The sequence below is a fragment of the Notolepis coatsorum genome (assembly GCF_963971535.1).
Source record: "Notolepis coatsorum genome assembly, chromosome: 2".
NCBI lineage: Eukaryota > Metazoa > Chordata > Actinopteri > Aulopiformes > Paralepididae > Notolepis > Notolepis coatsorum.
The window spans coordinates 129,134,345-129,149,681 of NC_140166.1; the positions used below are offsets into that span (position 1 = coordinate 129,134,345).

Consider the following 15,337-nt stretch of genomic DNA (forward strand, 5'->3'; position numbering starts at 1 on the left):
AACATAGGGATGATCCCCAGCAGTCTATGTTGCTGCCTGCTATAAAGAGCTGTGAGCTAGCAGCAGTCTATGTTGCTGCCTGCTATAAAGAGCTGTGAGCTAGCAGCAGTCTATGTTGCTGCCTGCTATAAAGAGCTGTGAGCTAGCAGCAGTCTGCATGTTGCTGCCTGCTATAAAGAGCTGTGAGCTAGCAGCAGTCTATGTTGCTGCCTGCTATAAAGAGCTGTGAGTTAGCAGCAGTCTATGTTGCTGCCTGCTATAAAGAGCTGTGAGTTAGCAGCAGTCTATGTTGCTGCCTGCTATAAAGAGCTGTGAGCTAGCAGCAGTCTATGTTGCTGCCTGCTATAAAGAGCTGTGAGCTAGCAGCAGTCTATGTTGCTGCCTGCTATAAAGAGCTGTGAGCTAGCAGCAGTCTGTGTTGCTGCCTGCTATAAAGAGCTGTGAGCTAGCAGCAGTCTATGTTGCTGCCTGCTATAAAGAGCTGTGAGCTAGCAGCAGTCTATGTTGCTGCCTGCTATAAAGAGCTGTGAGCTAGCAGCAGTCTATGTTGCTGCCTGCTATAAAGAGCTGTGAGCTAGCAGCAGTCTATGTTGCTGCCTGCTATAAAGAGCTGTGAGCTAGCAGCAGTCTATGTTGCTGCCTGCTATAAAGAGCTGTGAGCTAGCAGCAGTCTATGTTGCTGCCTGCTATAAAGAGCTGTGAGCTAGCAGCAGTCTATGTTGCTGCCTGCTATAAAGAGCTGTGAGCTAGCAGCAGTCTATGTTGCTGCCTGCTATAAAGGGCTGTGAGCTAGCAGCAGTCTATGTTGCTGCCTGCTATAAAGAGCTGTGAGCTAGCAGCAGTCTATGTTGCTGCCTGCTATACAGAGCCGTGAGCTAGCAGCAGATGTTGTAACAAGTCAAAATTGCATGCAGTTTAGCACACTGTGCTGACTAGGCTGCCTGTTGTTTTTGAGCGTGTCCTTGTGTGACAGAGACGAGGGGGTCTGTGAGTGTTTAGTCGAGATAAGGAGGGCAAGGTTTTGGGTGGTGGTGGTTATTAGGCATAATAAAAAATATTGTTGGTTTCCTGTTGGTTGTCAGTTTGGCCATGGGTAGGTAGGGAATTTATTTTATTTTATTTTTTTATTTTATTCTTTCCCACAGCGACTATGGATAGGGAATTTCTTTATTTAATTAAAATGTTCACAACAACATGGATGCATGTACTCTGCCAGCATGTTTAATATCCATAATACTAAATGTTTGACTAAGATTTCTATTAAACTTTATTCTATAAAAAAAAAAAACTCATAAAATATATTGGGTCGCACCTAAATCGGCAGGGTCGGTCGGCAACCGGAAACCAACCATTATTTTTGTTAGGCCTTATCTGTTTTCAGGGCCACCATGTAAGCAATGTCACACGGAGCAAAGGTTTTTAGAGGTGTTGAATGAGAAACATGAAAAGATAACCCTCGGAAAACTCATACAGTTTATATTCCCTCCCATCTTATTTATCTTTGATGACTAATCATGTACTTGATGTTGAGGAGGAGGGTGGGGGAATATCAAAGGCCAGTGTCGTCAATCAAAGTAATTGACAGCTACTAAGCATCATCCAATAAACACCTTTCTTTCTCCACAATCTAGATTCGCGTGGGACTGTATTTATTAGGGATGACATCGGTTTTTCTAATAGTGGTTACCGTACTTTTCGGACTATAAGCCGCGGCTTTTTCCCCCATTTTTCGACCCTGCGGCAACGGTGCGGCTTATATGTGGACAAAACCCGAAAATCGAAATGTTGCTTTTTTTACTGCATTGAAATGTTATTTGCTAAACTTAATACAACTTGTAAATGAGTTAATTCTTGTTATTTGTCCGACAGTATTGTGTCTCAATGGGAGTCATTCTCTGTAGAGGTGGGAGTCATTCTCTGTAGAGGTGGGAACTTAAAGCTCAATATAAGAACACCACCACAGAATCAATCTGTCAATCCTTTCCGTGTCCGGGCCGGGTGAGGTTTCCCGTGTTGAGTCAAATTAAGCCGCAGGCTCCACTCCTTACATTATGGTAATTAAACATTAAAACACATGCGGCTTATAGTCCAGTGCGGCTTATATATGTACACATCATTCAATTTAGCTGCTGCGGCTTATAGTCAGGTGCGGCTTATAGTGCGAAAAGTACGGTAAATTATAAAAAATCTAGTAGTTTATGCGAATATCTTTTTGTCTCAAAAAATATATTTTCCCTTGTTTGAGATTGGGCCCTATAGGGAGGTGTAGTGGTTACTTCCTGGTCTATAGGGAGGTGTAGTGGTTACTTCCTGGTCTATAGGGAGGTGTAGTGGTTACTTCCTGGTCTATAGGGAGGTGTAGTGGTTACTTCCTGGTCTATAGGGAGGTGTAGTGGTTACGTCATTGCTGTTTCCGGCCGGTCCACCTAGCAAAATTGCAACGTATTTCCCCATTGCCCATTTCTAAATCGTCTTGTTTAAACAAATAAAGCATGAACATTTGCATGGTGTACCTTTCTGTGCGTATTCATCCACAATCTATAGCTCAACATGAAAATATTCGCAATTAATCATAAAAAAAAATTGCCAAATTGTATTTCAACCAAAATTGCTTAAACAATAATGTTAGTGATAGAAGGGCAAAAATGGAAAGCTTGCCAATGTTCATGAGGCAGAATTATTACAATAGCCGATAATAAATGTTCCCAATGATAAATCCCTATTATGGGTGGACTGCGTGGGAAACTAAAGTGACGTCAGACTACACCTCCCTATTGAGCCTGCGTAGCCCAAGGTTGGGTGCTGTACAGTGGTGGTGAAGGAGGCAATTTCCACCCTACATTGTAAAAAAAAAAGCGAGTTGAGTGTCTAGAAAAAAGCGCTATATAAATGCAATGATCATTCATTTAGTCAGATGCCCACAATACTGGGTAGCCTATTTCAGTGACGTCACGTCGTATACCTGGGCTTTTCCTGAAACAAAGATGTAGTTGATATCCAGGGCCATAAAAAAGGGCTTTAGTCATCCTTTTCACAACGACAACAAAAAAAGAAGATTGAAAAACGCGACTTTCATTGTACAGAACCTTTAACACAGGATATGTGCAAGCTGTTATCAACCTTTTGATAAGGAACGTTCTTGTCGGTGGACTAGCGGGAGGGCGGCTAGCTTAAGTAACACAGGATATGTGCAATTTGTGTTATCAATCATTTGATAAGAAGCGTTCCTGTCGGTGGACCAGTGGAAGGGAGGCTAGCTTAAAACGACACCTTTTTAGTGTTTGTATGACCCAGTTAAACACAACGATTTCCTTTTCCCCCCTAACTTGTATATGTTTACTTCACTTCAGACAGATATGTTGGGTCAGGTTACTCTCCAATTAAAGCTCAAGTTCAAGTTTTGTTTTATTTGTCACGTATAAAGTACATGTACATTACAGTGAAATGCTTGGTTCTGTATGAGACCCCTGATAATGTGCTTCATACAGTAAAAAGAGTTAAAAATAAGTCCAAACACTATACAAAATATACAATGTACAATATACAAACTAAAGTACAACCTAAAGTACAGAATGAAGTACAAAATGCAAACAATGAGGTACAAAAATACAAACTTAAAAAAATGCAAAATAAAAAAGAAATTAGGCAAACATTTGAAAAAAGTAGGAAAGAAATGTGAAGTGAATTGTGAATAGTACTTCATCAGGTGTAACAAAACAAGAAACAGTATGAGAATATGAGAATATGAGTATATGAGAATATGAGTATATGAGAATATGAGAAAGGAATGACAGACGATAAGCCAGTCTTTTGGGGGGTTTTAACTTCCATTCTGTGGAATTTTCAGTACATTTTCTTTATGAAAGCAATCCGTTGTATCTGTTATATCAGTGATTTGTGACTCGGTGTGGGCTTGTCCTTTAATCCCTACATATCCTTGGATTTCCCTGAGGTCTGTGTTTGACTTGGCCTCAAATCACGTCCCACCCTCTCCTCGTACATTTCCTGCTCACTGAGTTAAGTCATAACATTTGCCTAAACCCTTACCAAAGGACTCTGTCCTCTGGACCTGGTGGTGTTGTTGTTCAGCAGGGAGACACTCTGTCCTCTGGACCTGGTGGTGTTGTTGTTCAGCAGGGAGACACTCTGTCCTCTGGACCTGGTGGTGTTGTTGTTCAGCAGGGAGCACTCTGTCCTCTGGACCTGGTGGTGTTGTTGTTCAGCAGGGAGCACTCTGTCCTCTGGACCTGGTGGTGTTGTTGTTCAGCAGGGAGACACTCTGTCCTCTGGACCTGGTGGTGTTGTTGTTCAGCAGGGAGACACTCTGTCCTCTGGACCTGGTGGTGTTGTTGTCCAGCAGGGGGCACTCTGTCCTCTGGACCTGGTGGTGTTGTTGTCCAGCAGGGAGCACTCTGTCCTCTGGACCTGGTGGTGTTGTTGTCCAGCAGGGAGCACTCTGTCCTCTGGACCTGGTGGTGTGGTTGTCCAGCAGGGGGACACCGTACAGCTGCAAGTGCTGTCCTTCGGATGAGATGCTAAAACCAAGACCCGACTGAATTCGGTCATTAAAAGAACCCAGGGCGTCTATCGCAAAGAGTAGGGGGTTCCTCTGCGTTCCTGACCAAATTCTCAATCAGGTCTCTGACATCAGGGCCACCTAATGATGGCTGATAGAAATCCCTGTCTCCTAAGCCGTTCAGCCATTGTGTAGTCAACCATCAGATCCTCCTTGCGTCCCTCGCAGGAATGGGAGTGGCTAGCTCTGCGCTGACATGGCTGACATCATACCTCAATGACCGCTATACCAAGTGTCATGGAGAGGGACCCTGTCTGCCACCCGCCCCCTGCGGACGGGTGTCCCCCAGGGCTCGGTCCTTGGACCCCTTCTCTTCTCCCTCTACACTAATCTCGCAGCGGCCCACCTGATCTCAAACCTACCGAAGTCAGCCCATGTCACCCCACTTCTCAGGGACCTGCACTGGCTCCCCATTGCCGCACGAATCCGCTTCAAGGCCCTCGACCTGGCATATCGTGCGACGAAGGGAACGGCTCCCGCCTACCTCCGGTCAATGGTCTCCAACTACACACCCTCAAGACCCCTACACTCTGCATCTTCTGGCCGCCTCAGACCTACTCCGATCCGAAGCAAACAAATTCCAAATTAAATCGTATCTCGATAATTCAACCTCCTCGCTCTCTCTCACTCCATATCGCTCTCCTAATCTCTCTTGTTGTGGAAAATTATTTCACCAAGTCCGGTGAATATAAAAGAAATTGAGATCGAGTCAATGGACAGGAAAAAAGATAGTTTATTCTGTGTAAAGAGTCTCAGTTCGATACGGAGAGCGGAAGACAATCTGCGAAGTGTAGCCACGAGGCCAAGGATACTTTCAGCCCTATAGTCGAATAAATCATAGTGTTGCATACAGAAAGAAAGTCAGGCAGTTCTCATAAAATAACAGTGTGGGATGAACACTGATAAGCTTGCATCTGACTAACAGGACCCTAATATTTTGTTATGAGAGAGTTGGTCGTTCCAGACAAAACATGCTGTCTGTACTCTAGAGAATTTATGCCAGTAAGCTGGTTTATCGTAAATGGAGTAAAGGAATATGAAATATGACTAAAATATATTGCACAAGGAATGTAAGAGGGTGACAGTAGCTCAGGAGGTAGAGCAATCATCTGGTAATCCGGAGGTGTGTCAAAGTGTCCTCCACTTAACTCCCTAACTGCTCCCGATGAGCAGGTCGGCACCTCGCATGGTCGCCTCCGCCGTCGGTGTGTGAATGTGTGAGTGAACGGGTTAAAATGTGAGGAACAAAATTGTAAAGCGCTTTGGATAAAAGCTATGCACCATATACCATTTAACCCTTTCACTACCACACTACATAAGGTTAACCCTTTCACTACCACCACACTACAGACTGTAACCGTCTGTAGTGTGGTAGTGAAAGGGTTAACCTTCTGTAGTGTGGTTGTGAAAGGGTTAACCCTTTGGCAGTGTGCTAGTGTGGTAGTGAAAGGGTTAACGTGTGATTTTTTCCCCACAACACTCTCACAGCTGTTCATCACCGACCACAACCAGGTGGACTGGCGCATCGCCATGACCAGCCACCGGCTGCTGGGCATCTCCGCCGAGCTGCTGGTCTGCGCCATCCACCCCGTGGGCGCCTACTGGGAGGTGGGCGTGCCCGTCCCCGAGGAGGCCAGGGGCGGGGGCGGGGGCGGGGGGGGCGGAGCCGGAGGTCAACAACAGCTCCTCCTCCTCGGTGTCGGCGGGGCCACTGTGCGTCTCGTACCGCCACGGGGACGCCCTGCTGGACGCGGAGCTGCTCCTGTCGGCGCTGATGTTCCTGCGTCTCTACCTGGCGCACCGGGCCCTCCTGCTGCACAGCAAGGTGCTGCTGAGCGTGTCCTACCGCAGCATCGGCTCGCTCAACAACATCAAGTTCACCTTCCGCTTCGTCCTCAAGGTGCTGATGAACAAGTACCCGGCGCGCACGCTGCTGGCCTTCATCCTGTTCTTCTGGGTCACCGCGGCCTGGACGCTCACGCTGTGCGAGAGGTGAGGGGGGGGGGGGGGGGGGGGGGGGGGGCACCGCGGCCTGGACGCTCACGCTGTGCGAGAGGTGAGGGGGGGGGGGGGGGGGGGGGGGGGGGTGCGCATACCGTACATTCGTTCATTTGTTTGTTTATTTACACATATAAAAACAATTACATATATAATACAATACAATCCACAAGCGATGTGTAGGAGAATTGCCTAAAAACCCTCCAGGGGGCGTGCATGTGGCATTCACCAGGAAGCTAAATTACACTGATATTATATCAAGATAAAATATAAAATCCCCCCCCCCCCCAAACAAACACACACAAGAGGTCTACATAGACACCGAAGCAGACACCCATGCCATACCATTCATCCATCCATCCATCCATCCATGCATTCATTCATCCATACATCCATGCATTCATTCATTCATTCATCCATCCATCCATCCATGCATGCATTCATTCATCCATCCATCCATCCATCCATCCATCCATCCATTCGTTCCTTCATCCATCCATCCATCCATCCATTCATTCATTCATTCATTCATTCCTTCATTCATTCATTCATCCTTCATTCCTTCATCCATCCATCATTCATTCATTCATCCATCCATGCATCCATCCATCCATTCATTCATGCATTCATTCATTCATTTGTTTTATTTAGATGCCCATTAGCTTTTGCATAGCAGCGGCTATTACTCCTGGGGTCCAATAATGTACAAAAATATACATACACAATATATTCACAAAAATAATAACATAAATAAATAAATAACACACCTAAACAAAACAAACACTGCAATTAGATAAAGCAAATAGACAGGCTCTGACTGAATCCATTATGATCTAATTAATAGATGAATATAATTGAATATATCAATCAATCAATAAACCAAGCAATCTATCTATCTATCTATCTATCTATCTATCTATCAGCTACATACATATATAGTATACATACACACACACACGTATATATTTACATACAGTACATGTATAGCCTACGCATGCATTTCGTCCGTACATATGGCACGATAGCTAAAATAGGTATGGTCTGACCAGTCACCCACAAGCACAAGCAAAACAATAATTTACTGTAAGTTTCATATAAATGGTTTTCCACGATTGAAGGCGAACACAAACATGCAAGTAGCACTTAAAGTGATAGTTGACTCTGGTGTAACATCTGCCGTTCTTGGCAGCGTGTCCCTGTGCGGGTCCTGAGCACACGAGCGGGCCGGCCGCGCGTCTCGTTAACGGTGCTTTTATAGACCTGTTGGCTGTTTCCGTCAGACTCAGATTCAGATTCAGATTCAGATTCAGATTCCTTTATTTAGCCATTTGTAATTGTTGCAGCAATACAGTGTATGCATTTCCTTTCTTTTTTCACAGTAAACAACACCAACACAGACAAGAAAGAAACGAAACAGTGCAGTGGGGGATTAATCAATAAATACATATATATATATAAAGTGAAGAGTGCCGGGATCCAGTACGGACTAGTGCAGTGCAGTCAGTGTCATTGTGCCAGTGTCACTTGGGGGCAGAGGGGGGGGAGGGGGAGGGGGGGGGGGGGGTACCGAGAGGGGGGGGGGGGGGGGGCCTGAGGCATTGATCAGCCTGGCGGCTGAGGGGAAGAAGCTCAGTCTGTGACGAGCTTTCACAGCCTTTGGGATCCTCAGCCTTCTCCCAGAGGGGAGCAGGGTGAAGAGGCTGTGACCGGGGTGGGAGGGGTCGGCCATGATCTTCCTCGCCCTCTTCAGCGCCCTGGAGTCGTGCAGGGACCTGAGGGAGGGCAGGGGACAGCCTGCAGCCGGGGGCAAAAGGAACGTAATCCTGGTCAGAACAACGGGGCAGACTACAATATATTTTTTCATTTGTTAGCCATGCTAGCGATCTAAACAAATCAATCCATGCCAAAGTTAGATATGTAAAAGGTGACTGATTTGGCAAAATTACATCCAGACTTGTGTGTCATGGTTTCTCCATAGAGCCCCGTCGTACTTTTTTAGCGCAGCAGCGCGCAGGTATAGGGGTAAACTTAAGCCACGTGACTCAGTTGGTATTGCTGATTGGCTCGAACACGGTATGTTTGTGTGGGTCTATGTAGCAGCTTTTATCCAAAGCGCTTTACAATTTGTTCCTCACATTTGACCCATTCACTCACGCATTCACACACCGACGGCGGAGGCGACCATGCAAAGGTGCCGACCTGCTCATCGGGAGCAGTTAGGGGGTTAAGTGTCTTGCTCAAGGACACTTCGACACGCTGCCCGGGAGGAGCGGGAATCAAACCGGGAACCTCCGGCTTACCAGACGACTGCTTTACAGTACCTCCCGAGCCACTGTCGCCCCCTTTGCTTAGCTAGCTATTATTTGAGTTTGAAAATCATCCTAATCACATGTAGTAACTAAAGCTGTGGTGTTTTTTTTCCTATGAAAAAATTTCAAATAAAAATTTGTGAACATCAATAATCCCCCCCCCCCCCCCCCCCCTAATAGTCAAAACAATTAATACAAACAAAGTACATGTGGGTTAAAAGAGCTTTGGCTGAGAGGAGTGCTCTCCTCTGACCAGCTAGGAGACACTTAAGAAGAGGAGTGCTCTCCTCTGGCCAGCTAGAAGACACTGAGGAAGAGGAGTGCTCTCCTCTGGCCAGCTAGAAGACACTGAAGAAGAGGAGTGCTCTCCTCATGGCCAGCTAGGAGACACTGAGGAAGAGGAGTGCTCTCCTCTGGCCAGCTAGAAGACACTGAAGAAGAGGAGTGCTCTCCTCTGGCCAGCTAGGAGACACTGCAGAAGAGGAGTGCTCTCCTCTGACCAGCTAGGAGACACTGAGGAAGAGGAGTGCTCTCCTCTGGCCAGCTAGAAGACACTGAATAAGAGGAGTGCTCTCCTCTGGCCAGCTAGGAGACACTGAGGAAGAGGAGTGCTCTCCTCTGGCCAGCTAGGAGACACTGAGGAAGAGGAGCGCTCTCCTCTGGCCAGCTAGGAGACACTGAAGAAGAGGAGTGCTCTCCTCTGGCCAGCTAGAAGACACTGAATAAGAGGAGTGCTCTCCTCTGGCCAGCTAGGAGACACTGAAGAAGAGGAGTGCTCTCCTCTGGCCAGCTAGGAGACACTGAGGAAGAGGAGTGCTCTCCTCATGGCCAGCTAGGAGACACTGAGGAAGAGGAGTGATCTCCCCTGGCCAGCTAGGAGACACTGAAGAAGAGAAGTGCTCTCCTCTGGCCAGCTAGGAGACACTGAAGAAGAGGAGTGATCTCCCCTGGCCAGCTAGGAGACACTGAAGAAGAGGAGTGCTCTCCTCTGGCCAGCTAGGAGACACTGAATAAGAGGAGTGCTCTCCTCTGGCCAGCTAGGAGACACTGAATAAGAGGAGTGCTCTCCTCATGGCCAGCTAGGAGACACTGCAGAAGAGGAGTGCTCTCCTCAGGCCAGCTAGGAGACACTGAATAAGAGGAGTGCTCTCCTCTGGCCAGCTAGGAGACACTGCAGAAGAGGAGTGCTCTCCTCAGGCCAGCTAGGAGACACTGCAGAAGAGGAGTGCTCTCCTCAGGCCAGCTAGGAGACACTGCAGAAGAGGAGTGCTCTCCTCTGGCCAGCTAGGAGACACTGAAGAAGAGGAGTGCTCTCCTCTGGCCAGCTAGGAGACACTGAATAAGAGGAGTGCTCTCCTCAGGCCAGCTAGGAGACACTGCAGAAGAGGAGTGCTCTCCTCAGGCCAGCTAGGAGACACTGCAGAAGAGGAGTGCTCTCCTCAGGCCAGCTAGGAGACACTTAAGAAGAGGCTGTAGCCCTTGGCCTTTCACTTAGGTGTGAACTAAGCCATCGATTGGGGCAACCAAAAGGATTCCTCCACTAATGTCGAGACTCTGGGGCTGCCTCACACTAGACACTAGGCAGTACCCAGGGTGATTTTCCAGAAAGATTACCTCATCTGATTTTATGGTCCAGACGTATTAGTAGCACTCTTGTTAAATGAAGTCCACCACAGTTTAAAATAGGGTTTCTCAACGGGGGTGGTACCACCCCCCAGGGGGCACTCAGAGTTCGCCGTTGAGATGCGTAGGGTACTGTAAATCTGCAGTGCCGCAGCCCGGGGCCTGTACTGTGCATCGGGCCTGTACTGTGCGGTGCACTACTGCGCATGCGAGAAACAAAGTAACATATAATATAGGACACTAGAAACATAAAATAGGACCTAATGTCCAAAATAGCGAAATTGGTACTTACATTTTCACTGAAAGACATCTTTGGTTCTTTTTCAACAAAGAATAATGAATGCTTAAAGTAATACTATACAGGTTAATTAAACCAGAGCTAGAAAGAGCTAGAAAAAAACTACATTGGAGGCAGGTGAGAGTATAAGAGTCAGCTTTTTTTTCTAGCTCTTTCTAGCTCTGGTTTAATTAACCTATATAGAATAACTTTAAGTAGGGCGGCCGGGTAGCGCAGCGGACTAAGGGTCTGTCTACCACCGCAGAGACACTGGTATCGAATCCGGCTGTCAGCGGTGCCTCCGGCTTGGCCGGCCGTCATACTGACACAATTGGCAGTGTCAGCGGGTGGGAAGCCGGTGGGTGGTATCCTGATAATTGTAAACAGCGACTCCTACAGGTCGGTCAGGGCGCCTGCACAGCAAGGGAAGGAACTAGTGAAGGTAGGGTGATCCTCCCACACGTTACACTTCACCAATGAGAGTCCGCGCTGTCAGGTGAAAAGAGGCTGCTGGCTGTCTCCTATGTATCGGAGGAAGCATCTGATAGACTACAGGGCTCCCTAGACCGGCAAGTAGGGGGCAAATGCGTGCAACGACCAGGAAGGGGAGGGGAGAATTGGCATAACGACTAAATTGGGATGGGAGAAAAATACAGAAAAATAGGAGGAGAAAAAGTAGATACAAAAAAAATATTACTTTTAAGCATTCATTATTCTTCGTTGAAAAATAACCAAAGATGTCTTTCAGTGAAAATGTAAGTACCTATTTAGCTATTTTGGACATTAGGTCCTATTTTCCGTATGTTACTTTATGTTTCTAGTGTCCTATATTATATGTTACTTTGTTTCTCGCATGTGCAGTAGTGCACCGCACAGTACAGGCCCTGACGCACAGTACAGGCCCGACACACAGTACAGGCCCTGACGCACAGTACAGGCCCCGACGCACAGTACAGGCCCCGACGCACAGTACAGGCCCTGACGCACAGTACAGGCCCCGACGCACAGTACAGGCCCCGACGCACAGTACAGGCCCTGACGCACAGTACAGGCCCCGACGCACAGTACAGGCCCTGACGCACAGTACAGGCCCCAACACACAGTACAGGCCCGACACACAGTACAGGCCCTGACGCACAGTACAGGCCCCGACGCACAGTACAGGCCCTGACGCACAGTACAGGCCCGACGCACAGTACAGGCCCTGACGCACAGTACAGGCCCCAACACACAGTACAGGCCCCGACGCACAGTACAGGCCCCGACGCACAGTACAGGCCCCGACACACAGTACAGGCCCCCGACGCACAGTACAGGCCCCCGACTCACAGTACAGGCCCCGACGCACAGTACAGGCCCCGACGCACAGTACAGGCCCCGACGCACAGTACAGGCCCTGACGCACAGTACAGGCCCCGGGGCGGCGGCACTGCAAATTTACCCTATTGGTTGAGATGCTCAAAGGGGGCGCTAGTTTATTTGATTTATTTATCACTGTTTTATATCTGCAACTTGACTGGAACCAGAGAGGAGCCTACAGTACATGCAGTGAAGCACAACCAAACATCAAAAAGCCCACTTCAGAAACAGGGAAAGTGTCACTTTTTGTCAAAGAAAATGTTAACTTTTTGTAATGTTTAATGTATACATACTTGGTAGTAAAAAGTTAAATGAGTAAAGATCTGAATCTAGGGGATTCTTTTTTGACGGCTGCTAAAAAGCTGATAGCATCACGCTGGATTCAACCGGATAAAATGTGCCGGAAGGTATGGGTTCTTACCTATCTCGATGTGATTTATCTAGAAATATCTACCGCAAGAATTTTAGGTGTTAGTGAAGCCAGCATAGCAATCTGGTTAGAGGTGGTGGAGAGGATAAAGGTTAGCATATGAATTTGTAATTCCTGGTGTTAAACGGAATAATGGATGGATTGTCCAAGAGGGGGTCCTGAGGGAGGGGGGGGAGAGCGAGCAAGAGCATAGGTATTGTATTGCATTTATTATGGGTAAATCTTTTAATCTGCATTTATTTTGATTTAAGTACTGGACTGTCATTATTGTTATTATTGTGTCAATCATAGTCCTGTGATTTATTGTGGATTTCCATTGTTTATGTATTGTGTCTGGTTTTATGTAAAAAAAAAGGGAAAAATAAAAAACATTTGTTAAAAAAAAAAAAATTAAACATTAGAAACATTAATGGCTGAGAATCTCATAGATTAGATACCCATGATAAACAGAAAATAATAAAATAATCATAATTGAGGCCCGGAAATTGAATTCCCTTTAGGTGTAGGGAGCATGGGTGGGGGGGGGGGGGGGCGTTATGGACAAACCCAGGACAAACCTCCCTCTCAGGGCCCAGTTCTCTCTCTCAGGGTGCAGTTCCCTCTCTCAGGGCCCAGTTCTCTCTCTCAGGGTGCAGTTCTCCCTCTCAGGGCCCAGTTCCCTCTCTCAGGGCCCAGTTCCCTCTCTCAGGGCCCAGTTCCCTCTCTCAGGGCCCAGTTCCCTCTCTCAGGGCAAACCTCCCTCACAGGGCCCAGTTCCCTCTCTCAGGGCCCAGTTCCCTCTCTCAGGGTGCAGTTCCCTCTCTCAGGGCCCAGTTCCCTCTCTCAGGGCCCAGTTCTCTCTCTCAGGGCCCAGTTCCCTCTCTCAGGGCGCAGTTCTCCCTCTCAGGGCGCATTTCTCTCTCTCAGGGTGCAGGTCCCTCTCTCAGGGCCCAGTTCCCTCTCTCAGGGTGCAGTTCCCTCTCTCAGGGCCCAGTTCCCTCTCTCAGGGTGCAGTTCCCTCTCTCAGGGCCCAGTTCCCTCTCTCAGGGCGCAGTTCCCTCTCTCAGGGCCCAGTTCCCTCTCTCAGGGCCCAGTTCCCTCTCTCAGGGCGCAGTTCCCTCTCTCAGGGCCCAGTTCCCTCTCTCAGGGCCCAGTTCCCTCTCTCAGGGCCCAGTTCTCTCTCACAGGGTGCAGTTCTCTCTCTCAGGGTGCAGTTCTCTCTCTCAGGGCCCAGTTCCCTCTCTCAGGGCCCAGTTCCCTCTCTCAGGGTGCAGGTCCCTCTCTCAGGGCCCAGTTCCCTCTCTCAGGGCCCAGTTCTCTCTCTCAGGGCCCAGTTCTCTCTCTCAGGGCCCAGTTCCCTCTCTCAGGGCCAAGTTCTCTCTCTCAGGGCCCAGTTCCCTCTCTCAGGGTGCAGTTCCCCCTCTCAGGGCCCAGTTCTCTCTCTCAGGGCCCAGGTCCCTCTCTCAGGGCCCAGTTCCCTCTCTCAGGGCGCAGTTCCCTCTCTCAGGGCCCAGTTCTCTCTCTCAGGGCCCAGTTCCCTCTCTCAGGGTGCAGTTCTCTCTCTCAGGGCCCAGTTCCCTCTCTCAGGGCGCAGTTCCCTCTCTCAGGGCCCAGTTCCCTCTCTCAGGGCCCAGTTCCCTCTCTCAGGGCCCAGTTCTCTCTCTCAGGGCCCAGTTCCCTCTCTCAGGGTGCAGGTCCCTCTCTCAGGGCCCAGTTCTCTCTCTCAGGGCCCAGTTCCCTCTCTCAGGGCCCAGTTCTCTCTCTCAGGGCCCAGTTCCCTCTCTCAGGGTGCAGTTCCCTCTCTCAGGGCCCAGTTCTCTCTCTCAGGGCCCAGTTCCCTCTCTCAGGGTGCAGTTCCCTCTCTCAGGGGGCAGTTCCCTCTCTCAGGGGGCAGTTCCCTCTCTCAGGGGGCAGTTCCCTCTCTCAGGGGGCAGTTCCCTCTCTCAGGGCCCAGTTCTCTCTCTCAGGGCCCAGTTCTCTCTCTCAGGGCGCAGTTCCCTCTCTCAGGGGGCAGTTCCCTCTCTCAGGGGGCAGTTCCCTCTCTCAGGGCCCAGTTCCCTCTCTCAGGGGGCAGTTCCCTCTCTCAGGGCCCAGTTCTCTCTCTCAGGGTGCAGTTCCCTCTCTCAGGGTGCAGTTCCCTCTCTCAGGGCCCAGTTCCCTCTCTCAGGGCCCAGTTCCCTCTCAGGGCCCAGTTCCCTCTCTCAGGGCCCAGTTCTCTCTCTCAGGGCCCAGTTCCCTCTCTCAGGGCCCAGTTCCCTCTCAGGGTGCAGTTCCCTCTCTCAGGGCCCAGTTCTCTCTCTCAGGGTGCAGTTCCCTCTCTCAGGGTGCAGTTCCCTCTATCAGGGCCCAGTTCCCTCTCTCAGGGCCCAGTTCCCTCTCTCAGGGCCCAGTTCCCTCTCTCAGGGCCCAGTTCCCTCTCAGGGCCCAGTTCCCTCTCTCAGGGTGCAGTTCCCTCTCTCAGGGCCCAGTTCCCTCTCTCAGGGCCCAGTTCCCTCTCAGGGCCCAGTTCCCTCTCTCAGGGCCCAGTTCTCTCTCTCAGGGCCCAGTTCTCTCTCTCAGGGCGCAGTTCCCTCTCTCAGGGCCCAGTTCTCTCTCTCAGGGCCCAGTTCCCTCTCTCAGGGCCCAGTTCCCTCTCTCAGGGCCCAGTTCCCTCTCTCAGGGCCCAGTTCCCTCTCTCAGGGCCCAGTTCCCTCTCTCAGGGCCCAGTTCCCTCTCTCAGGGGGCAGTTCCCTCTCTCAGGGCCCAGTTCCCTCTCTCAGGGCCCAGTTCTCTCTCTCAGGGCGCAG

General features: G+C 49.3%; 1 protein-coding gene across 1 annotated transcript in view; it reads left to right on the forward strand.

Annotated features, from left to right (window-relative positions):
• Positions 1-15,337, forward strand: part of kcnn4 (potassium intermediate/small conductance calcium-activated channel, subfamily N, member 4) — a 98,546-nt gene that overhangs the window by 32,569 nt on the left and 50,640 nt on the right. Inside the window, 2 exon segments of the mRNA XM_084308690.1 lie at positions 6,065-6,223; positions 6,225-6,568. Coding sequence (XP_084164816.1) covers positions 6,065-6,223; positions 6,225-6,568 — 503 coding nt within the window.